The 25021-nt window shown below is 37.4% G+C and overlaps 2 protein-coding genes across 6 annotated transcripts; one reads left to right on the forward strand and one right to left on the reverse strand.

The window, feature by feature from the left end:
• Positions 1-4484: 4484 nt before the first annotated feature.
• Positions 4485-6728, forward strand: LOC104885740 (histidine-containing phosphotransfer protein 4). The gene is made up of 5 exons (XM_010670375.4): positions 4485-5091; positions 5722-5852; positions 5928-5996; positions 6229-6300; positions 6445-6728. Exons 1-5 carry the CDS (start codon positions 5032-5034, stop codon positions 6515-6517), a joined length of 405 nt encoding a protein of 134 aa, XP_010668677.2. The 5' UTR covers positions 4485-5031; the 3' UTR covers positions 6518-6728.
• A 3672-nt stretch (positions 6729-10400) lies between these two features.
• LOC104885724 (uncharacterized) lies at positions 10401-23028 on the reverse strand. Of its 5 annotated transcripts, XM_019247322.3 has the most exons (6): positions 22365-23027; positions 17090-17461; positions 12640-16982; positions 11999-12187; positions 11346-11415; positions 10401-10736 (listed from the first exon to the last, which is right to left on the reverse strand). In XM_019247322.3, the coding sequence occupies exons 1-3, from the start codon at positions 22491-22493 to the stop codon at positions 12696-12698; spliced, it is 4788 nt and encodes a 1595-aa protein (XP_019102867.2). In that variant the 5' UTR covers positions 22494-23027; the 3' UTR covers positions 10401-10736; positions 11346-11415; positions 11999-12187; positions 12640-12695. The 5 variants fall into 5 exon arrangements, with proteins under 5 accessions (XP_019102867.2, XP_019102862.2, XP_048495693.1 ...); XM_019247317.3 differs by lacking the exon at positions 11999-12187 and having other exon boundaries at positions 22365-23026; XM_010670369.4 differs by lacking the exon at positions 10401-10736 and having other exon boundaries at positions 10806-11415.
• Between the last annotated feature and the right edge of the window lie 1993 nt (positions 23029-25021).

The raw sequence follows: 25021 nt of genomic DNA on the forward strand, positions 1-25021 counted from the left end.
TTTATGTCATAAAGTTTTTGAAAATTACATTAATAACTAATAAAAAGTAAAACAATAGATTATGCACATTTCCTTATTGGTCATTCTACATAATTATGTATCAATCAACTATATATTTACCAAACACCTTTATACAAATTGTTAATACAACCAGCCAGTAAAATCAGCTTATACAATAAGCTATCAGCCAATACAATTAGCTAATAGCTAACCGTTATTCGCTAATTGCCAAACAGGACTATTGTTTATTATTTTAATTTTCAAGAATTTTAGAATATAAATAAAATTTGACTCACTCATTTCCAAACCTCTATTGTCAAATAGTCATTCCCAACTTTTTTCAAAAAGATTGTTTTTATCCCCAATTAGCTATTTGAAGCTTTCATTTACGAAACACTCAAATTAAAAGATTGACAAACTAAATCATCAAATATGAGTACAAACCTTTAAGTTTTCCTCAAATCTATCTTTACCATAGCCATAAATCATAATCTTATAAGAATATAACACTCTGCCTTCGTAAGAAATAAACTCTAACACCCTCTTTTTATCCCTAGTCTAGATTAGATTGTCCATTCCAACTTTCCATCTAAAAGTTTGATAATAACACGCAATTTGGGTTTTTGAGGAGAGAATTTGGAGCATATTAAACCTTTGGACGAGATTAGAACTCGAATCTTCCAAAATTATGAAGGTTCCTTTATTTAGAGGTAATTTCAGTACTCCTGCTAGTTTCAAGATTCAAAACTTCGATCTTTCACAATTTGAAGTTTGTTCGTTCACCAGTAATTTCATTTCAATACTTCCCATGTATCTTGTTTAAACTTTTTTGTACAAACATGCACCAACTTTGAATTTTTGGAATAAGATCATCTTACCTTACTATTTGAGTTAAAGGGGTCATCTAAAAAGTCGCGTAAACAAAAACTAACCTCTTTTGGATTGGATAACTAAGAGGTCGTTTGGTTCACCTCAAATTTCAATGGAATTTGGATTTTCTAGGAAGTACAAAATAGGGTACTTGTTTGGTATACAGGAAATAGGGAATTTATGGGAAATAGAATTTCCAATTTTAGAAATTCTTGTGAAGTGTAGGAAATTAATCACCAACCTCTCTTGATGATTAGAAATTTCTGTCTCAATTACAAATTCCTATGCTTAATCAAAAACCCAAAGGCACTTTCTAAGAAATAGACGAGAGAGTTTACTTCCCATGAAATAAGACTTGTTCTAATGGTAATCAATTGAGTCCTAAGTATTGTTTGGTTGAACATACGAGGTATTATTTCCTAGATTTTTTTAAAAGAATTTCAATTTTTAGGGAGTGAACAAAAGTTGTTTGGTTGTTCATATGAAATTTAGGAAGTTCTACTTACCGGGTCTCCCTAAGTAAGTAAGGAACTTTGTCCATTATACAGGAAGTCTACTTACAATATTTTTACCAACCAAACAACTTCACCCTATTCTACTAGAAAACTCCATTTCCCGTACATTTTATGTCAATCAAACAACCTCTCAGATTGTCTTATTGTCTCATTCGATAATTCGCTAATATATATTTCTTTTATTTTCTTAAATTTTATAATAAGAAATAAACTCAAAAATGATGATGTGCATGTTTAAATTATTGCTCTTTCACCAAGTTGTGCAATGAAATATCAGACAAGTTATGTGGGATGCTGTAGATATGATGAGTATTGAGTCACTAGGTTGATGCTGCAAGAGACACTTGTGATTTTGAGTAAGAAAGCAACTTTATATTTGGCCTTTGATTGATTCCTCGTCGCCCACAAGATTTTTATTTTTTAGCATATTCTTCTTGAGATGGGTAAGTTATCAACAAGGCGTAGCAAATGCTCATCATGACCTCTCTATTCTTGACACGTGTCTGCTCTTATATTCTCTTTCAGGTTTCTCTTCCATCCCTATTTTGATCAAGTGATTCTGTTTAGTACTAGCTATTTCTTGCTTTTTGAGTTAAAGTTAATGCATTATGTCAGCCATTATGTTGTTTTGATTTGATAGTTTGTGTTTTTTATGTAAATCTTATATGTTCTATTAATCATGAGTTTTGAAACTCTTTTAGTTTTCACAAGTGTGTACAAACATAATGCTTCATCCCATGGCGAACCGCGTGAGTTATCCCACATTTACTAAAGGAAAATTTGTCAGAAACCACCTTTTATAATCACTTTTTTGTGAGAAACCACCTTTTAAAAAAATTTGGTTAATTAGCCACCTTTTTGGTTCTTTTTTTTGTTGGAAGCCACCACTTACCGGAATCCGGCGTTAACCTTGATTTTCCGGTGTTGACTATCAGATTTTCGCTATTTTTTCCAGATTTTCGCCATTTCTTCCACCTGAGATGTCGGGGAATGCGAGGGAGGAGATGGGCTCAGGGCTGGGAGGGTGGGGATGGTCGTTGGGGGGGGGGGGTGTTTGTCGGCCGGTTACGAGGGAGGAAGGGGGTTGCCGGGGGATGCGAGAGGGAGGGTGGGTTGCCAGGGATGCGAGGGGGAAAGGAGGGGAGAGAAAGATAAAGGGGGAAGAATGGCGAAAATCTGATGGTCAACGCCGGAAAATTAAAGTCAATGCCGGATTCCGGCAAGTGGTGGCTTCCAACAAAAAAAAGAACCAAAAAGGTGGCTAATTAACCAATTTTTTTTAAAAGGTGGTTTCTCACAAAAAAGTGATTATAAAAGATGGTTTCTGACAAATTTTCCTTTACTAAATGAGGGGAAATAAACTACTTTATAAGCTTGAGGAGTTAGTCTGGTTGGGTGACGATATGGATGCTTAAAGCTTCAATGATAGGAATAACTACTTTATTTATTTTGTTTGAAAAATATCAAATGCATGGCTTCCTTTCTCTTAAATGGAGTTTAGCATTTTGTAATTATGTTTAAGATATGTTTATTTATGTAACAACTTTTACATGTTCTTAAATTATAAAGTTTGCCTCTCAAGTTTTCAGAAGTGTATTACATATATATGATCCCTAGCTTGAGCAAACATGATTATTGAGATCCCAAGGAAAACCCATGTGAGTTATCCTGTCCCTCGAAAAAGATGAGAGAAATGAACAACTTTATAAGCTTGAATAGTTATTTTGATAAGCGTATTTTGTTAGGATTGGAAGCAACTATATGGATGTTTAATCTTGAATGATAGGGAAACTACATAATGAAGGGTTGCTTAATCTTAAACTCGAGTAATCTTTTACTCCAAAGAAAATGCAAGCTCATGAAAAATAGCAAGTTGTGTCTGTTGTGACATCTTTTCGTCGGCATTTGTAGGGCTGGACCTCATTGTACAATTTTATCATGTCTAAGATGGAATTCTTATCAACATGAGAGACAATGAAAGAAAGGTAGAATATCTTGTGTGGTATAACTCGGAAATAAAAAACGCGGAAAAAGAAAGTTCTAAGATAAATGATTACTAGATTCAGGTCACCAACCAATAGCTTTTGCTTATTTATCTGGTCCACATCCATTTGCAGAGCTCATAGCAAAGAAAGAACAAAGGATGTCCTTTTACCAAAAATGAAATGAGATGGAGACTTCTTGGCTCGACAAGTGTCCTTGGTTGAGATACATAGTGAAGTAACCAGAGAATGACTAATGATAGGCCATTCTGGTGAATAAAAGTAAGGTCTAATCATTGGGGATGATTTTCTTGGGTTTCTATCAGCTGTTTATCTCTTGTACTTTGGCTCCTTAGCTTCTCATGTTATTTTAGCTCCTTTGTCTAACATATGGGGAGAATATATGAGATAACGTGATATTACTGGGTTTGGTTTGAGGATGCTATGTGTTTTTTCCTCGTCATTGCTCCTATGATTATGTCTACTGTTCTTTTACTGATCATCATGATTAGGAGTAATTCTAATACATAGAATGCTGATTGCTGTTTGTTGAATTACTGCTGTGATTGTCATTCTTAACATAATAATGAAATTTTGTTCGTTTTAAAAAGTTTCATGCTGGTGCATAATTGTAGCCATTTTTCTTAGCTTGCTGATCTACAACTTTCTTGCTACTCTTTATCATCCTTAAGCATTCAAATATTAGGCATTTTACATGTAGATGATGGGATTAAGGTATGTGTATATATCTGAATGAGCCATGTATTTATGCTGTGAACTTGGATTACCATGTTGATAATGTAAGAAACATGAACAACTTCAATATTGTTGCCGGTTAGGACGAACAGCTTGAATTGGATAGTTTTTCATTATGTCTGTTTGTGGACATTATATGAATGAGCAAAAGAACTTGTGAATGCAACTTAGCATAGAACTCTGGAGACTATGAATGCAGAACTAAGTTGTTTAGAGGTTTTGTGTTATAGGTCCTGCTGAACAGGGATGTCCTTAAGAAATGATCAAAAGTTGTGATACTATTACTGTCAGAAACTTCAAATTGACAAGCCACTGCATGTACGTATCCGGCATTATTCTTTGATAGTAACATTTCAGTTGATGTTAGGTGCAATAAACTATCTGATTTTATGTAAAAATCTCATCAAAGAATAATGCAACTCGCTCTAAGGTGATTTTATGTAAAAAATATCTCATGGAAGAATAATGCAGCTCCAGAGTCTAGTGTCACATTAATTAGATCTCTTTATGAGAAAGAACTGCACTAACTGTAACATTCACCCGAGTCTTTCAGAGCTTGTCTTTCATTTTGCCTTTTTTATCCCTCCCATACCTGAATGTATCTTTCTATGTATAGGTGTTACTTGTTAGGAAATGATATAAGTGCAAAGAAGATTCCAATTTCAAGGTTATTGTAAAGCAGGTTCGAAAGAATCTGCTTGGTTGTTCATAAGGATAAGATTTCGACTGATAACTTATATTCGCAGTCAACATGATAGTGAAATCTTGCATCATTAACTGCATGCTGCTCTGGGGAACCATAACTATATATAAATAGCACTTCAAGGGATTCAGATATCAGTGCCTACATAGCTATTTTTTTCTAAGCCGTGTCTGTTAAGACTTGTCTTAAACTTCATAAACCAAGAATGGATACTAAGTTTTCGCAAGAGCAACTAGTGCAATTACGGAGATCTCTTTTTGACGAGGTCTTGTGCATCTTTTCATTTGTGCATCTGCATAACTTATAGCTATTGGTTTCAGTTCATATTTATTTATAGCTTTCTTTGCTGTAAGTTTTAAAAGAAAAGGAAGGATTGAAAATATTTTCTTGGGGTTTGGACATTGTGGTCTGATTTACCACAAAGTCATTGCTATTTTTTCATACTCATTTCATTATGGAAACTTTATAACCTGAAAGTTTGATGCATGTTGTGGAATATCTATTTGAGGGTATCTGAAGGCCATTTAAACTCTAACCTGATAATAACTATTACTGCCGAAATCAATCATTGAACAGAAAGATGGCACATGTTATACAATTTAGGAAGACAAAACATTATGAAATAATATGTTTGAGTTTACTTTTCTCAAGAAAATATATCTTCTGTAATCTATGAAAGCTGATGTTGTGAAACAACCTCAATTATGGGTGCGTTCAACATGTTAGTAAGCAGTTTTAGTGATCATGCATCGAAACTTTGTCTTATTTTGCTTTGCATTTTTGCCCGTTCCTTTCAAATCCCTCCTCCTTACATTTTGTAGAGGTGGGCTAAGACATGAACTTAGCGTTACTTCCAGCAATCTAGATTAGTAGTTTGATACTTTTGATGCTGCAGGGATATCTTGATGAGCAGTTTATTCAACTGGAGGAGTTACAGGACGATGCCAACCCTGATTTTGTAGAGGAGATCGTGACCTCATATTATGCCGATTCAGTTAGACTAATCCAGAATATTGACCAAGCACTGTAAGTGGAGTACTCTTGATCAATGCTTGAATGTTGGCTCAAGTCTCTTTATAACATATAGATTACTTCATACAGAGCAAAGCATCCACTAGATTTTGAGAAACTGGACAACTACATGTACCAGTTCAAGGGCAGTAGCTCAAGGTACGATAAATCAAGTTGGATTATCTAAAGCTGTTATTATTTATGCCTTGTTCAGTTAAACTTTTGGGTTGTTGCACAGAAAAGAAACATATTATTTTAGAAACAAAAATGAGAGAAAAGTATATCGGAGCCAAAGGTCCATGCAATTAGTTCAATGTTAGTATTTTTACAGTAAATAAACGGTTTCACTGAGCAAATCTGTCTTGTTCTTCAAATTTGCTAATTTTTGCAGCATCGGAGCTAAGAAAGTAGTACTTGAATGCGCGCTGTTTAGGAAATACTGTGCAGCAGGAAATACTGAAGGGTACATCTCCTTAACAAAATTCCATTGACACCCTACTTTGACCTAGTATCTTTTACTTGCGAATTACTTCAGTAGAACAGGTCAGTTGATTCCAATTTCAAGGCTTAAACATTGAGCTGATCGAGTTTATCCCGCATGTTATAGGTGTGTCAAGACCTTTCAGATGATAAAGCAAGAGCATGCGATGTTGAGAAAGAAACTTGAGGCTTATTTTTAGTTTTCAAGTTCGGCTTGAGGGATTTAGGGACAAGAAGTCACCTTAGAATCAGAAATCTTGTGTTACTAATGTGTAATATTCAGTAATAATGTTGTGTCAATTTTGGTTGTAGGTCATATCTCATATGTACATCATATGTTTGTCGTCTCCTGCGACTAAACTAGAGCAGCTATATATACCAATGCAACAGGATAACAGCAGATTCATTACACCTGATCCGTGCTATGTGTGAATGTATACTTTCTGAGTTGTCTTCCGAAATGCACTTATGTAGAAGTTTGTTGCTACACATTACAACACATACCATGCTAAGAAGAATGCAGAAGTTTGTTGCTACACATTACAACACATACCATGCTAAGAAGAATTGAGCTAGGTAGGTTAAAATTTTATGTTAAGAAGAATCGGGTTAGGTCTAGGTTAAAATTTTATGTCAACACGAGGGAAATTCATATTTTATACACACATAATATGTTGATATCATATGTCTCATTCAATGTCTCATATTGTGTCTTACTCTATACTCTCTTAGTCGTCTCATTAATCTACTATTAACTACATTAAAAAGTTTATACAAGTGGTTGAGGTGGCAAGATGAGAGTTTTATTTAGAGTCCCAAATGGGTGAACTCTATAAGGAGCGAGCATCCTTTACATGCTAGAATCCGGATAACATGTGCTAGCATATGGTTGAAAGAAACGTGCAGAATATGTATTGGTGTTTGATTAGTGTATCGAATATGTACTCGTGAGACGATACATATATTTCTCATGATGATGCATGTATGAACTGAATATGGTTCATTGTGGACCTGAATATGGTTCGGTGTGGATCTGAATATGCCATATGTGGAAATTATAACATGAATATGATTTACAAGGCTTGAGTACAAGCTTAATTAAGGAATGATAATATTCGCTAAATATCCATTTAATCAACAAAAAAATGTTTTAGTCAATAAGTGTGCGTTTCTTCACCTAATAAAAAAAAGTTTCAGGTTTGATAAATTCAATCGATTTCAGATAAGTTTATATTAGCTTATCACTTTGTAAAATGAACTTAAATAAATTCCAGTAAATTAATAAGTTTAGTTCGGATAAATTTAAGAAGATTCAGGTTAAAACAACGCACCTTACACTATATAAATATCAATAAGCCGCATAAGACAATTATGCAAAAGAATCAGCATTTATAGTGTTTGAACTTTGAACACAAACATTAGACTTATAGTCCATCAAAAGGGAAAACTGCTACACAGACTCACTCCAAATTTGTTTACTTCTAGTTACTTTTAGCTTAGGTCTAATAGTTTTAATTTTTATTTTCTTTTTTTTATTTTTACTTTTTGTCCTCGCCATTTCTAGACTTCTAGTTTACAAAGTGTTTTGCTTGTCTTCTTAGGGGTTTGCCCATCTTTTATCACCAAATAAAAAAAGTCCATCTTGATTGAAGAAAAATGACAGAATAAATTTCATTTACATTTCATAAATTGTTTATTCATTTATATATTTGGTTCCTCCCTAGTCGCGTCTGTCGAGCGTCCCTTTCCCCTCCCCTCCCCTGTTACTCAAGTATTTGGGCTTCCCTTTTCCCCTTTCCCCTGTTTGTTGGGCTCCCCTCCATAGCTATGTTAGTTCTAAGTTTCGTGGTTCTTTTTCGCAGTATGTGTGGTTAGTCTCATAGTTAGTGTAAATTGGTTCTTTAGAGTTGCTAAGGCTATAGCCTATAATGTGTTGTTGAATATGGCAATTGAAATATATTTACCAATTGGATGAGGGATGGTGGTGTAATGTTGAAGTAGTAAAGTCTATAGTTTTTAAAAAAAAAAATCTTTGATGCAGGAACGAGTGAATCAAGAGAATGTGAAGTGTAAGTGTGGTCAAGGTGATAATCGATGTTCATGGTTGGACCTTGTGTTTTCCGGTTCTAAAAATCGGAGGTGTGTTCGAGATTGAAAAATTCAAATTTGCAGGCGGCACCCCAATTTCATGATGGATTTCAGCACCCCCCGTTCCTCGTACCTTATGGAGAAACATGAAATACTCTCGAGAGAGAGAGAGAGATTCATGAGTCACCTATGAACGTGACTCTTTATCAAATCATGAGCCAAAAATCCCAAACGTTAGAAGTTCATTGGGATTGCTCATGCAACGAGATGCGAATCTTGCCTTTGGTTGTTCATTGTCCGGATCGTGAACGACACTCGCTTCTCCTACCACTTCCATCAGTCATCAGAATTTTGACTCCACCAGCACAATCATCGACTAGCAACACCCTACTTAATAGGCAATTTTATATCGACTTCTACTTGTTTTTGTTTTTTAGGGCATGTAAGAGCAAATAAAGCTCCTTTGGGTTTTCCTTTGTTTTATGTTTGGTTGTATTAGCAGTAGGATGTGCTTCGTTGTTTAATTAATGCACGTTTTCTCGATGTCAAAAAAAACTCCAACTCTCAATAGTAAGCATCACTGGCGCGTATATTTGTGCACGCATCGTTATACTTTAGAATAACACACGACGAATGGTACAAACTAAGTGATAAACTTGCTCACCAAGATGACAATTCATTTACTAATTTCTGCTTGTACACAGAGTACAACTTCATAGAACCATCTCTATACGTCTATCGCTTTTAAAAGAAAATTTCTTATGTTAGGAACTGGGGCTTTACGTAGCACTATTAAAATACTAGCAGCGAATGTCAAATCTCTGCTCCTCCAGCTCGGTTGTGTTTGTGCGCTCCCTATATCACCTCTCTTGTTCACCTCAACTCCTCGGCATCTCTATTAATTTTCAGATAACTATATAGTATTGGGACTTCGACTTATAAAGTGGGATTGATATGATGGGCTGCTGCCAGTGCATGTCAAAATTCTTCCCCAACGGTTACAATGTCCTTGATGTTGGAACACAATGGCAACAACGTCTCAACGTTGGAACATTCTCTCCAAGAGATGTAGATTCAAGTGGAACTATGAGCAAGAGAATGGAATTCGTTGATAGTTAGAATAGATACATAGACGAGGTTGACTGACCCTTTTCTAGATAAGTACTTCTATACGGACCTTCTATGCCATAGAGTTGAAACCAAAAAATATTGGTTTTTCTCTTGATGTTTTCTGGCACATTCGATAGGAGAGATTTGACAAAAGAAAAAACAAAAAGGAAGAAAGAGCAAATAGACAAGAAATCGAGAAAGAAGTAATGCTAGAAAGTAGGGAAAAAGACGGGAGAAGATTGCATGAACGAAGGCCAACCACTGATATGACGATATAGGGTGAATGGGCATTATTAAGCAACCAAAACATCCCGCCAAGACATTCTGAATTTGTACTCTTGTGCCCACTAAGGTCACCTTCCTCCTTCGATATCCCCCACTTCCCGTAAACAATGTCACAATGGACTTGCCATTTCAGGCTTTCATTTTAGCAACCACCGTTGCTTCCTTGGAAAATTTACATTATTGCTGTTGATAATCTGGCTCATCTGGAGCTAGTTAAAAAAATCGTCAAAATAAGCGAACTCAAGCATTGAATGTATGTGAATGTAACCATAACTCCATAAGTCCATAAGCCAATGTTCTTGATCATTTCAGATCATCATGAGACCTTCAAAGTTCAACCTAAGGCATAAAGCCACTAACTAAGCATTCAAAAGACCCAACTCATGATATACAAAGTTACAGAAACTCTACCCATGCACCATTTCTGCTCCATAAGTCCATAACCCAATATTCTCGGTCATTTCAGATCTTCGTGAGACTTTCAAAGTTCAACCTGAGGCATAAAGCCAATAACCAAGCATTCAAAATACCCAACTAATGATATACAGAGTTACAGAAACTCTACCCATGCACCATTTTTGCTGTCCAACCAGAGAGGCATTAAGCCATTAAGCGAACACAGAAGCAATATTTTGCATGAGTCACCACTAATATAATAATACCAAAGGGTGGCAGCAGCAATATAAACAGGAACCCGAGGGCATTACGTCAATATTATGATACAATTGCTATACATGAAGGGGAGTCTACATCTATTTGAACAGCAATACCAAACCTAAACTGAATGAAGCCTTCATCCACAAGGTGATTGCCGTCAAAATACGGAAATTTAATACGCACCTCCTTCAAAAGCAAGGTAAGTACTCACCCAAAAAGATAAAGCAGTAAAATGCATTTGTATGGTTACTGGTGTCAGCCTTCTGTAACTCAGCACGGCTGCTCAATTGAAGGTAGCAATCTCATCAATAAAGTGCATTTCGCTTAAATAATATGATGAGCAAAGCAAGACCAGAAATTAGGGCATGCAGCAGAATTGACTGTAAATACCCACCACAGTAATATACAATCAGAAGTTCCGTTTTAATGGCATGGATCAAATTACATGTTTCTGAAGACGAATTGGCACACAAAATTCTTGAAAACCTGTGACTATCAATAGCGGTGGGAGAAGATTTTTGAGGTAGAAAGATAAATCAAATGTAATTAATATGGACGGTACCAGGGAAAGAATGGATAAATGAACAAGAACGAGCATAAAAACACTTCTGCTTCGAACAGCAAACAGCTTCAATATCCATTGCTGGGAGGTTGAAAAGGAACGAATGGTATCAACTATCAAAGCTATTGAGGCTTTGAATAACAGGCATTTTACTCAATAGTTCCAACTATCTACAGAAGAAATACTAACCAATAGCGGACCCAAAGATAGATTCACAGCATGAATAGCAGAACCCCCAACATTTCTTTTCTATTCTAAGTAAATTGAAATGATACAGCAGGAGATGGGGGTCGGAGACTTATGAACACATCGGTTTACTCACTTACCACCCATACTTTTATGAAGAGAGCTAGCTGATGACTTCTTGGAAGTTAGTTTGGGTCCATCTTCTACAAACTGGAACACAAAAAATGACACATGAAGAATAAAATGAAATCAGGTCATGCAGGTAACAGCCAAGCAACAAGCCAACATATGACTTGTACAAGAAATTGTATGCTCAAGATATTGGGTAAAACAAGGTATTATTTCAGCATCAATAAATGGCATTTGTCGGTATTTTGTAAGACTGTAGTGGCTGCTATTTAACCAAATTTAGAACTGGTTTTTGAGTGCTTTAGTGACTTCAGTATATTTCAAATGACAGATATGCAGCCATTAGTGGAACATGAAGAATGATAACTCTTATGACAACTAAAGTGGCGCCACAAAGTAAAACAAGCTAGTAACTGCAATAGTGACCACTTGTCCAGCACTAAATTTGTTTACAAGGCTGACAGAACTAGCGAATTTTAAGACAAGACCTAGAATTTGTAAAATTACGTTGTCACTTGTCAACCATAGAGCCAACTGAAGCTTTTACTACATTATAAAACACCATTTATATCCATTTATTAGAAAAAAAAAATTGCCAAAGTTTGGCTGGCTGGGTTAACTTCCACAATTGGTTCGCTAACTAAGTCACTACAGGGTATCTAACCTCAATATCCGACATCCATCCATAGTCTCTATTGCTGACGCCTGACCATCATAGATTTGACAACCATTGGCATGGTGCCAGACTTCGAGGATTTGACATTTGACAACCTCATTTGCCAAAACATAAAGCCCTTTGGTTATAATATGTTCACATACACGTGAATTGCTCACTTAATATTCGGTGCTGCAGCTGATACACCATACCATGAAAGGGTGTTAGATTTTGTTGGGAGGTTCAACCATTCAGAGATGTGAAAAATCAAGGTTGGAGAAAGCATGCAATCATGAACTTAATGCAGCTCCACAGGCCAAACAGCATCCTTTAGCAAGGCAATGTATCTTTCTTGAAGGCACCAAGATGCTCACTACAAGCTATAGTGTAATGTACCAGGATCATAGGCTCGGACTCACTTGAAGTTCTATATCATGTTTTTTTGCAAATTATAACTGAAAGATGATGTTATCAAAAACGAAAACCAGCAATTGTGACATGGCGTCATACCAAAAACAATTAGCACAGATCTCACAGAAACCACATAGAATGAGAAATAAAATAGAAGTAAAAAGGATGAAAAAAGCCAGACCATAATTCTTCAGAATAAGCAAGCACAAAATTGTATAGACATCAGAAGGGAGACTTACATAGCTAAACCAACTTCCAATTTTCACGGCTCACTATATGGTAGCACCATTTAATTCTATCGCCAAGACGATTGCTTGAAGTTATGCTTATCTAGATTCCATTCTCCATCAGGTTCTTTCCTTTTCATATGGCCTCCCATGCTATACATCCTCGCTTGCTCCCCCGCAAGGGACTGTGAACTGGTGGTGGAAACCTGCCTGGATACAATTGGCAGTGACTCATCTCTACCCTCCACATCCGGAACGCCTGGGCCGGAATTGAGATCTAGACCTTGCTTTCCCCATCTATGATTACTTTCAACTACACTATTATTGCCAACGTCTGCAATAGAGCGAGAAACAACATATGCTTGAGGATACTGGAATGACACTGCTGCTGCATTTCCAACCAACTGTGAAGGGATAGCAGAAATCCTCCCACCAGCAGTTGGGTCCATGAATCCAGATGACCCACCAGCCAAGGCAGATGTAGGGAGAGGAAAACCAGTCCCAAATGGCAAGACTGGATACTGGAAAGGGGATTGATGGAAAGGCAAAGCAGGAGAAGATGATAACAATGATCCTCTATAGGCATCAGGATTAAACGATAAGGCTGAGGTTGGACCACCCATAACACGCTGAGGACCACCACCTATCCCGACATTCGAAAAAGCTTCTCTATCAGGTAAAGCTGATGGTGTCACACTTACTGAGTAGCTGGTTCCTGGAGGATACCAAGAATAGCAATTCCCTGTGTCAGAGTTATTAATTCTAGGTCCCAACAGTGGTTGGAAAGGAAAGTTTCCACGGTTTTGTTGACTAGATAACAGTTGCTCGACAGGTATCTCCTCTGTTGCAGGCCCATCGTTCAAATCAAAATCCCTCTTACCACTTGTTGCACCATTAGAGAAAAGATTTGATGTTGATTGTTTGACATACTGAGTTGGAATTTCGCATCTCTGAATGTTGCTAGTCATGTATCGTCCCATGTGAGACAAGTCTGGAGCTTCATCAACTTTATTCAGATCAAGATCAAGTCCTCGTGAGCTATGCAGTGATGCTGTATTCGTATTGTCGCATGGAGGATTATTCCTAACAATGAACTCCTGACCAAAATCTTCATCTGCCACATTAAGGTCAATATCCAAAGGAGACCGAGCTGGTCTGCAAGCAGGGGTATCAGGAAAAGGGGCTTTGTTGGGACCCAGAGGCACCTCCATAACTTTTCTGGGCTCAGCTGGACGAAATGCACTTGTAGCAGCAGATCCTTTCCATCCAAGTTCCTGTTTATTCCACCGCAAGTCCTCAGCTGGAACAAATGGCCCTTTAGCTGCAGAAGCCACAGTAATTGATGCAGGAAGACCACATGAAGCAGAGGAAACAGGGATTTGCAAAGGACTGAGTGAACAAGCGATTTCTGGGCATGGACCACCAGCGAAGTTCAAAGGCTCCCCATCCTTCCCCTCATCTACACTAAAGCCTTCATTCAAGTCAAATCCGAGCTTTTCTACATTCGGACACCCTGAAGCAGATGGCAGATCAACATTTTCTGTGATAGATCCACTTTTCTCTTTACTCTTTTCTTCCACAGCAGTTGTTGACTTTGTTGATTTTGCCGTTGAATGTAATTCTCTTTCCGGCAAAGCAACAGCAGAAGAGCTTACTTGTGAAGCCGAATTGCCAAAACGCTGTGCAGGAGCTTCTGTGTTTTCTGAGTTTTCATCTTTGCAGCTTCTGTCCGGATCTACATCAGCACAACAAACAACAGGTTCACCTTGTTTATCGAGAATAGCAGAAGGATCACACTCTTTATTTGATATCATATTGCCTGCCTGACTAGCAAGATCAAGGAGAGCAACATCCTCAGTATTTTCAGATTTAATTTTAGCTGCATTTACAGCAGCCAAATGCTGACTTTTACCAGAACAAACCATCACTGGCTTCTCATTTGTAGTTATAGAATCCGATTGCATTGCTACAGCAAGTGAATTTTGCTCCAATGTGATATTGCTTTGAAGCCCTTGACTAACATTACTTTTGACATCATCATCATTATTAGCTGGGCGCAAAGCGGAATCACTGTAAGCTTCTTTCTCAAACTCATTATCAAGAGAGGAATCCTTAATCTTATCTTCAGCTTCCAAGGAATTAACAATCCCCTGACTTGCAACTGGGAGCTCATTTTGACTCTCTTTCTTGGCAATTATAGCTCTTCCGTTGATATTTCCAGTACCAATATCACCTACACTCCTTCCTGTTGTGCTTGCGGCGGACACAGTTGGAGAAGCTGTGCCTATTTTTTCGTCCAATGTCCCATTACTCTTCAAACACCCTTTGACACTATGGTGTAAATACTTAGACATACCACACAATTCACTACTTTCCCCTTCAACTTTTGGAACACCTGCAACATCAAGATGATTGTCAGTGCCAACAACATTAGTTGATTGACCTTGTTGGAGGACATCTTCAAGACATGGCTGCTTTTGATTTCCAACATGGTTGCTACTGGAGTTTACAGCCATTTTGGAGTTTCTTTGCGGAGAGAGAGCGGGTGAAACAATACCAGACTTTGAGATTTCTCTAGCAGCTACACTAGCAAGCAAATTCATCCCAACATCGTCTCCAGCTGACACAAACGCATTATCTTCTGAGAACTTGGCACAGCTTTCGATTAAAGCATTCATGGAGCTGAAAGAAGAATCATGCACTTTGCTAGACTTGATCTCATTTCTGGAAGGTGAGCAAGCAATATTTGAAACACTAGGTAATCTCCTAGAATCAATCGTTCTTTGGTGTACAGAAGTTGAAGATCCATCAACCTCAGGAAATTTGTGAGAGTCATGTTTGTTACCCCTCACAGAAACATCGGTCACGTCGTGCTTCCCTGAAAGAGCGGGAGAAGAAGCCCCGCTGTTTCCGCAGGAAATATCTTCCATACAGCCTCCAGTAATGCTTTGTACAGGACCCCGAACTCGGTTAGAAATCTTGACAATAAGCTTATGATTGTTGCTTTCTTGAACAGAAGCATCTATTGCATTATCAGATACCTTTTCTACAGCTGAATTTCTGGGCATTGATGAGCTTCTATTTGTTGCAGTTTCTCTGTGATCACCAGAAGAAGGACCGTTAGCTGCTTTACAGTGCTTTGAATTACTGCTTACAGTTTTATTCTTAGTCCTAGACCCAGCAGTAGAACTCTTAGTGTCTTCCCTTCCAGATGGAGCCAAATTTTTAGCCTGGTCACTAGAGCATTGACTGTTTGTGTGGGACTGGCTAGAACTACTGCTTTTATCATCCCTAGCCACTGCCTGAGACTCAGAACTTGCACCATTAGCTTTTATCCTAGAGTGTCCATCCTTGTTGTTATCAATTGTTGAACTAGGTGACAATGTTGATCTTGCACCACCAGGATGAGCAGATGCAGGTTTGGAATTAAGATCCCCTGACACGGGTTTCAATGAAGCAGTTTTTAAAGAAGTGTGATGCGTCACGGAACTTCTAATGGCTGCTTCAGATTCACTGGGGTGTTTCCCACCATGAGAACTGTCATGCTGAGATCTGCCTGGCCAAGGAACAGCTTGACTCGAACCAGATTTTGTGTCATGGATGTTCATTTCAGCCTCAACACGTTTCTTCCATGTGTCAACCAAACTCCTTGCTTTCTTCTGGATTTCAGAGTTCTTGTGAGAACGTAAATGATTAACAGATTTGCCGATGTTACACATCTGTAATGCATTAAGATTCACAGGGAGCTTATCAAGTGCACGAAGTAACACCAAGAGGAAATCATCCACAGATTTATCACTACTTTTTACATTTCCTGAATCACCAATTTTACCCTTGCGAATTTCCTGCAGCCATTCATTTAATACATGTAAACCTCTAAGTTGAACAAACTGGTTAAGGCAATCATGTTTATCCGTTGCAGCTATAATACTAGCTAGCATGGATCGCCCAGTCAAGTCTGCTTTTTTCTCAGATTTCTCAGGCTGCATAAGTCGAACTAGCCTCCCTACAGCTTCTGAATCCACAAGGCCTCCTTTCTCCATGAATTTAGAAATTTCTACGTTCAACATGATATCTGATCTCAACTGATCAGAGTCCCGATCATCAGGTCTCGTAGACCGCTCTCGTTTGATGGAGTTAGAAGACTGGTCACCTCGTTCTCTCTTTTTTCCCTTTCTATGAGAAGAGAAGTTAGAGCTGCTAGTCTGTACACTGTCCGGACTATGTTTCAAAGGTGAAGTTGCTGCTGAACCATTCACCAGTTTCGGAGACCGGGCACCTTGCTGCTCTTCTGATGATGCACGCATTTCTATATGTGTTTTATGCAATAGTCGATCTACTTCTTCCTGCCGTTCCTGCAGAATAATCCAAGACAAGTTGAATGCCAGAAACAAAAGGAAGCAAACACAGCATCACAAAAGAAAAGGAGCAGTTCACCAAGATGACAAGTTAGCAAACTTACATTAATATAATCCTGATCAGTCAGCCACCACAGACACTTGTTCGTAATATCATAAACTCGCCGACACACAAATGAAAAAACCCCAGTGGGAAGTTCAACACCTCTAGGCAAAAATGCAACTTTACACGGGTGAAGTAATGATGCAGCAGGAATCTCATCACTGTGGAATGAGTAGAAAACTTCGTTTGGCGCAGCTTCAAGTGCAGCGCCTTTCGGAAGTTTAACTTCAGATGGTCGATAAAGCCAATTCACACGGAGCTTTAGGTTACTTTCTTTTTCAGATGTCCAACAACGAATTAAACCTACAAAAGGTGGAGAGTCTTGGGCGGGCTTGAAAAGAGCAGAGTCACCAACACTGATCTTGCGACCATCCTACCAAAACAACAAAGTATTATGAGCAACATTGCCAGTAAGAGCTTCCCTGCAACCAACTGCTGTCCAACTCAAACGGGAACTCATAAGAAATAAAACAAGTAACATAGAAGCAAATCAGAGAAGTTTAATTACCATAACATACCGACCAAAAGATTATATATACATAGTAAGTGCAGACTTCGAAGTAAATCATATACAATCACTCTGGAGAGATCAACCATCCCCTAGGGATTTGTGAGAAAAAAATTAAAAGGTGACTTACTTCTCGTATATAATGGTATATCAAGGCAAAACCCTGCAATAAACTGCGATGTCCATATGAATATAAAATGACAGGACTGAACTTAATGAAATATTATTTCTTTTGGATCAGTACGCATGAGTCTGGGCTGGCCACCTATTTCAGGTTACAACTCAGCCCCCGTTCAAGAACCCCCATAAGTCCATACCACCCCCCCAAAAGACCCGGTAGGAATCAAAGCCCTGACACGTGGGTCCAAACTTGAAAGTATAACCACCTAAATCAGTCCTCATTTCAAAGAAATTCTTTATGATTTTCACAACCAAAAAAATATAATCTACAAGAAGCAGCTGAAACGTTTTAAAAAGAATGACAGTGTGGCTTTCAGGGTATGGCCCAGGAATGCAAAGCAATAGAATCTGCTTGGAAAAAAATGGTTTTGCCAATTAGCTTATCTGTAAGTATTTCAGTTATAGATTGAAATTGTAGAATAAGTAAAATCCAAATTTAAACAATTGGAAAAAATAAGTATACATCTTTTGAAAAATCCCACTTCATATTTGGATCTTCTATTCTTGGAACACCACTGTGGGTGGAAACAGGCACATATAAAATTGTGCACTACACAGGTAATGAATACATAAAAGCATGACAAGAGAAAGAAGCGATCCTCAGATAATGAATGCAACAAATACCAAAAGAGAAGTGACAGCAAAGACAAACTACTCTATAACAAATAATGCCATCATATCTTGCCAGATAACTTAAGACTTGTGGAGCTTTTGTTGATACAAAAGAAAAGGAAAAGTATGTAGAAGTCAAACTAGAACTCTATGTAATAAAATAATTAAGACATCCCTAACTTTGATCCTAACCCTCGAAACTTAGCATTGCATGAAGCATGAGCCACTTAGTTCACAAATACAAGACAGAAAAATCATTATAGCTATAATAAGCTTACGACGACTTGTACAATATGCTTAACTTAATATAGGAATGCAGGGAAGTATCATTGTTCCTATATCCGTATTCATATTGTAGCTTAGCACGCTTATTACTTATTCATTATATCCTCAAGTTAAAACATTTCCATGTATGCATAATGATGACAAGAAACCTAATTACAAATTCACAAGCCGTAACTTCTTTAAGAAGGATGCTTAAGGAAAAAGCTAAGATACATGAATCAGGCGACTTGTATTTCAAGCATGTTACATGTTAACTATAATAGATGAACATATGGATTTGGTTGAAAAAAATTATCAAGAGTACTTTGCAAGGGTCTTCATGGAAAATGGTTAAAATAAATATAATAACCCCCCCCCCCCCAAAAAAAAAAAAAAAAAAAAAAAAACAAGTGAAGAAGCTTGAAAGTTATAGTCACAACATAACTCTATTTTTACTTTTTCCCTCACTAGAAGGTTGTAGTCAAACATTTCTCACTTAAAGTCATAGCACTTCTCACTTCTCCCATAAAGGAGCCTTCTCACTTGAACTCGTTTACATATATATACTCCTTTGATTACACAATAATTTGAACATTTTCTTTTTTCGTTTACCCCAAATTAGTGTGAGCACTCCTATTTTGCATGGTCCCATTATTATTTGTTTTCTAGCACCCCTTAAGCCCCCAATTTATCTCTCCCAATAAAAAATACCCAATTTTCTCTCTTTCTTGATACAGAAAAATACCATCCTAAACTCTATCAAATCTATTTCTTTAATAAAGTAACATTTGATAACCACATTACAACTTATCACGTTAAACTACTTGTCCCAACAAGTGTTCAGATTTTTCTAGGTCGGCGGGAGTGTGTATATATACACATTGTTGGGTTCTCATTAGAACAATACTTATCTAAGAACATGAGAACACTTTGTTGTAATCCATTTTAGCTAAATTGTACTTCCTCCATTTCTTTTTGCTTGCAGCCAAGAGGTTTGCACGGTATTTAAGAAACAGAAGAGAGAGTTTTAAAAAGGACATTAAACCCATTTAATAAACAAAGCTAATTTAGCAAATACAATAATTAACAAAACTAATTATCCCCACACCCCCACCTAGCCTCTTCCTCGTAATACTACCAGTCCACCATCATCACCTCCAACACCACCACCACCAACAACAACAAATTAAATCCCAGCTCTACATAGCCACATCACCACCGCCACCCCAGCTTGGACTGACGAACAACACCGTCACAAGCCAATGCAGCAGCACCACCGTCATGACCACAACGTAGTTGCACCACCAACCCAAGCTACCGAGTCGAATTTTTTTATTTCTTCAAACTACCACCACTATTCCAATCTCTACTATCACGATTTATCATAAAACAACATTTAAGATAGTTGAATTCATCAATAAAAATTCATATTTAAACTTTGAGGGGTTAAATTGGACTTGGACCATCACAAGACAATTACTAGTTTGTAGAAAGATGGTGCTGATGATGATAAAAAGGAAAGCAGCCATAGTTTCTTAAATTTTCAAAGAGTGAAGTCTAGGAGAGCTCGGGAGAAAGCAGCCATGGCCGTGAAATGGTCGAATCGACCACAAGCTTTCCAGATCTGCAACTTTCGTGGTCAAATTTAGCCATGACAGTCACCGGATATGAGTGGAAGGAAAGGGATATGAGAAAAGGGGAAGCTGATAAAAAATTAAAGTAGAAGAAATGCGAGGTGAGAAGGGTGTGGTGGTGGTGGAGGCGGTGATGGTGGTGGTTGACTCCATTGTCATGGGCTGGCAGAGGTTGGAGGAGGGTAAGGAGAGAGGGCGGATAGAATAAGGGGGTGGGTTAGGGGAAATTAAATGGTAACATTAGTTGGGTAAGTAAGGGTATATGTAGTATTTAGCAATAAAAAGGTACCATTTTAGGCTTGGTTGCAAGTATTGTGACATTTCCCTAAAAAGAAAGTGTTGCAAGTAAAATGAAACGGAGGAAGTATTTGTTACTTGCTGGGCCAATCTTTCAAAAGGATTTCATTTTCAGTAAAAAGGATTGTCATGTAATATCTTTAAAGAAGATTATATTTTCACTGAAATGGATTATAATTCCACTCTTCCTCATTTTCTAATATTTAAGAATGCATCTTACGTGAGAAATAAGAACTTAAAGTCACAACACACTTCTTCACTAGAGTTACAACACAATCAGCTTCCCAAAAAAATTATCTTTCATTTATTTTTCTAAAGGCTGTAGCCATAACACTTCTTTATAAGACTCACATTAGGGTTGGAATCATATCACATCTTATTAAAGTTATAGAAGTTTTCAATTAGAATCGCAACAATAGTTTTTAAACGGTTGGAGTCATATCATTTATTTATAGTCACGGCTTTTCTCATTCCTCAAGTAAAAATGCATTCTCACGTGAACTTATCTCTCTCTCTCCCCCCTCCCTACCCCCTCCCCCCAACTCTATTATAATACACTTTTCTTTGCAATAGGAGAGGCAAGAGATTAGTATATTATTTCTAATCCCTCATCCAACACAGTCTCTCTGCAATAGTCCTTCCAAGATTGCTCCAGTGGCAACTTTATCACAACCATCAGTCACCATGACTGACCATATACAAACCTGGAGCAACAACGTAACTGCTACTAGATTGAGAGAGAGAGAGAAAGAGAGAGTAATCCTACAAAATGAACTCCATATCTTTTGGGAAGAACAATTAACAGAACTCCACAAAATCCTATCTAAAACCCACGCTCAGGACAGAGTTGATATTGATGTACCTTTTCTCATGCACAAGGGCACCAAAAGAAGGGTAAATAACATGTCAAAGTTCTTTTTAAGATAGAAACGTGACAACTGATCTGCTTCTTCAACCCACCCAGAAGAAAAGTTTGTTACTTATCTTCTATAAGTAACACATCAAACTTTTGAACTTCTATTGTTTCATTGCTATTTTTCTATAGCTGACACGTCAAATTACAAAGCTTATCTTTCTCTTCTTATCATACCATTGAGTCATTCATTCAAGTTTGGACTCATGTGCATTGATGTTGTAACTAAACACTGAACATTCCTCTTAAAATCCTCATCCCTGTTTGATCGCCGAATTCGTTCTCCACATTTAGGGAGGAAAAAAATTGAAATGAATAATCAAGAGATAACAATCTATCAAAGTATGGTGCTGAAACCATAAATCCCAAAAGTTAAAACAACATTAATCAGTGAGTCTATATTCTGACTATATGGACAGACAAGTATGGTACTATGGTGCTGAAGAAACGGAAATCTAGTTCTTCCAAGAGATCATGCCCTTGATAGCAGCATAAAAATAGTAATACCATCCCATAAACCCAAGTTAAACAAATAGAGAATGTGGCCAATGGCCATGTAAATTATCGAGCTTTCGGTTGCAAAACAACAATCAGAACTTCTAACGCGGAGCTTTATTCTATACACATTCCACTTAATCGCGAAACAGTTAGAAGTTCATTCCATTAAAGTACAACATTCTACAAACAAGGTTCTAAGTTGAACCAATAGGTCTACAATTAGAACAACTCCTCAAACAAAAACTCTTGACAATATACAAAATTATTGACTGTCATATATTATGTCCTTGAAACAATATACACTAATCTTTAACAATCCTAATACAAAATAATTCTGTAAACTGTATAATCTTGAAGAAGCAAGAAATACCTTAAAAAAAGAAGATGATGAAGAACAATTAGAACCATTAACACCTGCTACATTCGTCGACGTCGTCGAAGGGACTGACCACATATGCCGACTCAATTTCCTATTCTCGCCACCTTCCTCCCCATGCATAATACCGTTGCATTTTCTCCTTCTTCAGCTTCCACCATCAATTTCAGCCCCAATTTCTACACTTAAACCCTAATTCTCGGATATTCAACTTCGACAAAGCTCAAATTTATCAGCACATCAACAACAATCCCTGAATCAATCTCCGATACCGGAAACCCTAACTTATTTCCACTCGATAAACTAGGGTTAACTTTTTACAATAAATTAGGGATTAGATAATGGATGAAAACGTAGACAGCTCAGATCCAGTGAAAGAGTGAGAAAGTATAGCCGTTTATTAGATGAATTCGAAAATCGACGATCTGCGAGAGATATTGTGTAATAGTAGGCTGATGTGAGCTCACTGGTAGATGTCAATGGAGGGAGTTTACGAAACCAAGAGAGGGAAGGAACAGAATTACTTGGAGGAGAGAGAAAGAGGGGAAATTTTGGTTGTCTGATTAACGATGATCTCTAAAATGTAAAGTACGTTTAACTATATACTTACTAGAATTTTTTTGCATGCGATGAGTGTTTGAATTTTTTTCGAACAGAAACTCAATTTTCTTCAATATAAGAGTCAAAATTTGAACATTAGACATACGAAGTATAATTGTTTTTACTTGCAAATTTGATTGGTTTAGTTTCTGTCACATAAGTCTCTCACCATTCTTTTTTTTTTTTTTTTACTTTTCAAAGTTAAATTCTATGAATAAAATAGAAATTTTTTTGAATTTATTTATGATTTCTAATATTATAATTTTTAGTTGATTTTTGAATTAAGTACAGTACTTCATAAATTGTAAAGAAAGTAGACACTTTGATTTCAAGTCAATTTTCTCATAGGTTGTAGTTTGGAAGTGAATTTTAAAATTTTTGTAAATTTTCCTCATTTTAGTGATTTGTATAACGAAAATCATGCAATTTTATGATTTTAGTTGACTTGTGAATGATTATTATAATTATATTTTTGATATTTTTGTTTGAAGCCTCTTTGATTTGTAAGTGAATTTGTAATTTAGAAAGGGAATGGGGTAAGATAGTCTCTTCATTCGGGGACACCATAGCTCCCCCCTTCCCTTATATAATCGAGATATGTTGTACTTTAATTCTTGAATGATATTTTATATAAAACTTTTTACCTTGATAATTTATCGCTATTATATAATAGAAAAAAATACTTCCAAATATATGTAAAAGTTTCATTATATATAGGAAACACTATAAAAAAGTAAATAATTTTTTTCCTTGTCTAATTCTAAATTTTGATTTCACTACAAATACACCTCTAATTTTTAGATGACCCACCATTAATTGTGAATGGTTCTTGAAAATAGTGATTTGTAAGTAAATTTTTGTAAATGTTTTTATATGTATTGATGTTCTAGGTTATTAGTTTTAGTTTGTATATTAATTTAAAGTTTTAATAAAGTTTCTTGATTATTTCGTGATTATTATAACATGATTTTCTCAATTGTATGGGTGATTTATAAAGTTTCTTCTTTTAAGTGATTTGTGAGTGAGTGTTGTAAATTTATTTTCGGTATTTTGATTTTGACATTCCTTTTGTAATTTAGAAAGAGAAGGGGGGCAAAATAGGCGTTTCAAAAGAGGACACCATTACTCCCCCTTCCCTTATATAATAGAGATATAGTGACCTTTTATTCAAATTTTAGATTAAACACTAAAAAAAGTTCCATGTGTAATAAAAACCTTGTGAATAATATTTTTTAAGGAAAATTTGCCAAAAAAAAACTTTTACGAGTTCATTTTTGCAAAAAAAAACTTATAAAGCATTTTTTGCGAAAACAAACCTAAAACTTTTTTTTTTTGCAAGATGAAACCTTACACCATTTTCCTGTATTGACCTCTTAATTTTCGGCGTTGATCTTGGCAATCTAGTAATTGCACACTATCCACTCCAATTTGCCAGCCCTCCACCACCCCTACAGCCCTCACTTCACCCCCCACCCTATCCCCCATCACCTGCAGCTCACCCCCATCAACACCCCCAACCCCTCCCCCCACCCCCTCAGGCGGAAGCCCCCCCCCCTCGCGCCTACATATCTCCTCTCCCTTATTCTTCCCTACCTCACCGCTCCCCCTCTCCTCTCCCTCGTTCATCGTTGCTCCACCCAGAACTCCCCTCCGCAACCCTATCCCTCCGCAGCTCCCCTCCCACCCACCAAGGTTTTTCCGGTGCCCTAAAGCATAAAGACATGAGAGAGAGTAGCAAATAACAAACATGGAGAGAGAGGGGGGTTGGGGGGGTTCGCGGTGGGAGGGGGTGGACGAAGGGAAAGGAGAGGGGAGGGGGGAGGGAAGAAGGGAGAGGAGAGGGGAGGGGGGAGGGAAGAAGGGAGAGGAGAGATGGTATGGGGTGAAGGTGGGGCGGATGGTACGGTGTGGGGCTGCCGCATATAGGGGTGGGGGCTGCCGCCTGAGAGGGTGGAAGGAGGGTTGGGGGGTGTTGGTGGGGGTGATGGATGTAGGTGGTGGGGGCTAGGGATGGGGGTGAAGTGGGGGCTGTAGGGGTGATCGCGTAGGGT

This window comes from Beta vulgaris, chromosome 2, assembly GCF_026745355.1.
Source record: "Beta vulgaris subsp. vulgaris cultivar EL10 chromosome 2, EL10.2, whole genome shotgun sequence".
Classification (NCBI taxonomy): domain Eukaryota; kingdom Viridiplantae; phylum Streptophyta; class Magnoliopsida; order Caryophyllales; family Amaranthaceae; genus Beta; species Beta vulgaris.

Excerpts from the sequence above, each read along its gene's own strand:
- LOC104885724 (XM_048639736.2), bottom strand. The coding sequence starts at position 22,493 with ATGCATGGGGAGGAAGGTGGCGAGAATAGGAAATTGAGTCGGCATATG. Across the intron at positions 17,462-22,364 it reads CATCATCTTCTTTTTTTAAG|GATGGTCGCAAGATCAGTGT; the intron begins GTATTTCTTGCT and ends TTGTTTTGGTAG. Across the intron at positions 16,983-17,089 it reads CTGATCAGGATTATATTAAT|GAACGGCAGGAAGAAGTAGA; the intron begins GTAAGTTTGCTA and ends ATTATTCTGCAG.
- LOC104885740 (XM_010670375.4), top strand. The coding sequence starts at position 5,032 with ATGGATACTAAGTTTTCGCAAGAGCAACTAGTGCAATTACGGAGATCT. Across the intron at positions 5,092-5,721 it reads GGAGATCTCTTTTTGACGAG|GGATATCTTGATGAGCAGTT; the intron begins GTCTTGTGCATC and ends TTGATGCTGCAG. Across the intron at positions 6,301-6,444 it reads GCAGCAGGAAATACTGAAGG|GTGTGTCAAGACCTTTCAGA; the intron begins GTACATCTCCTT and ends CGCATGTTATAG.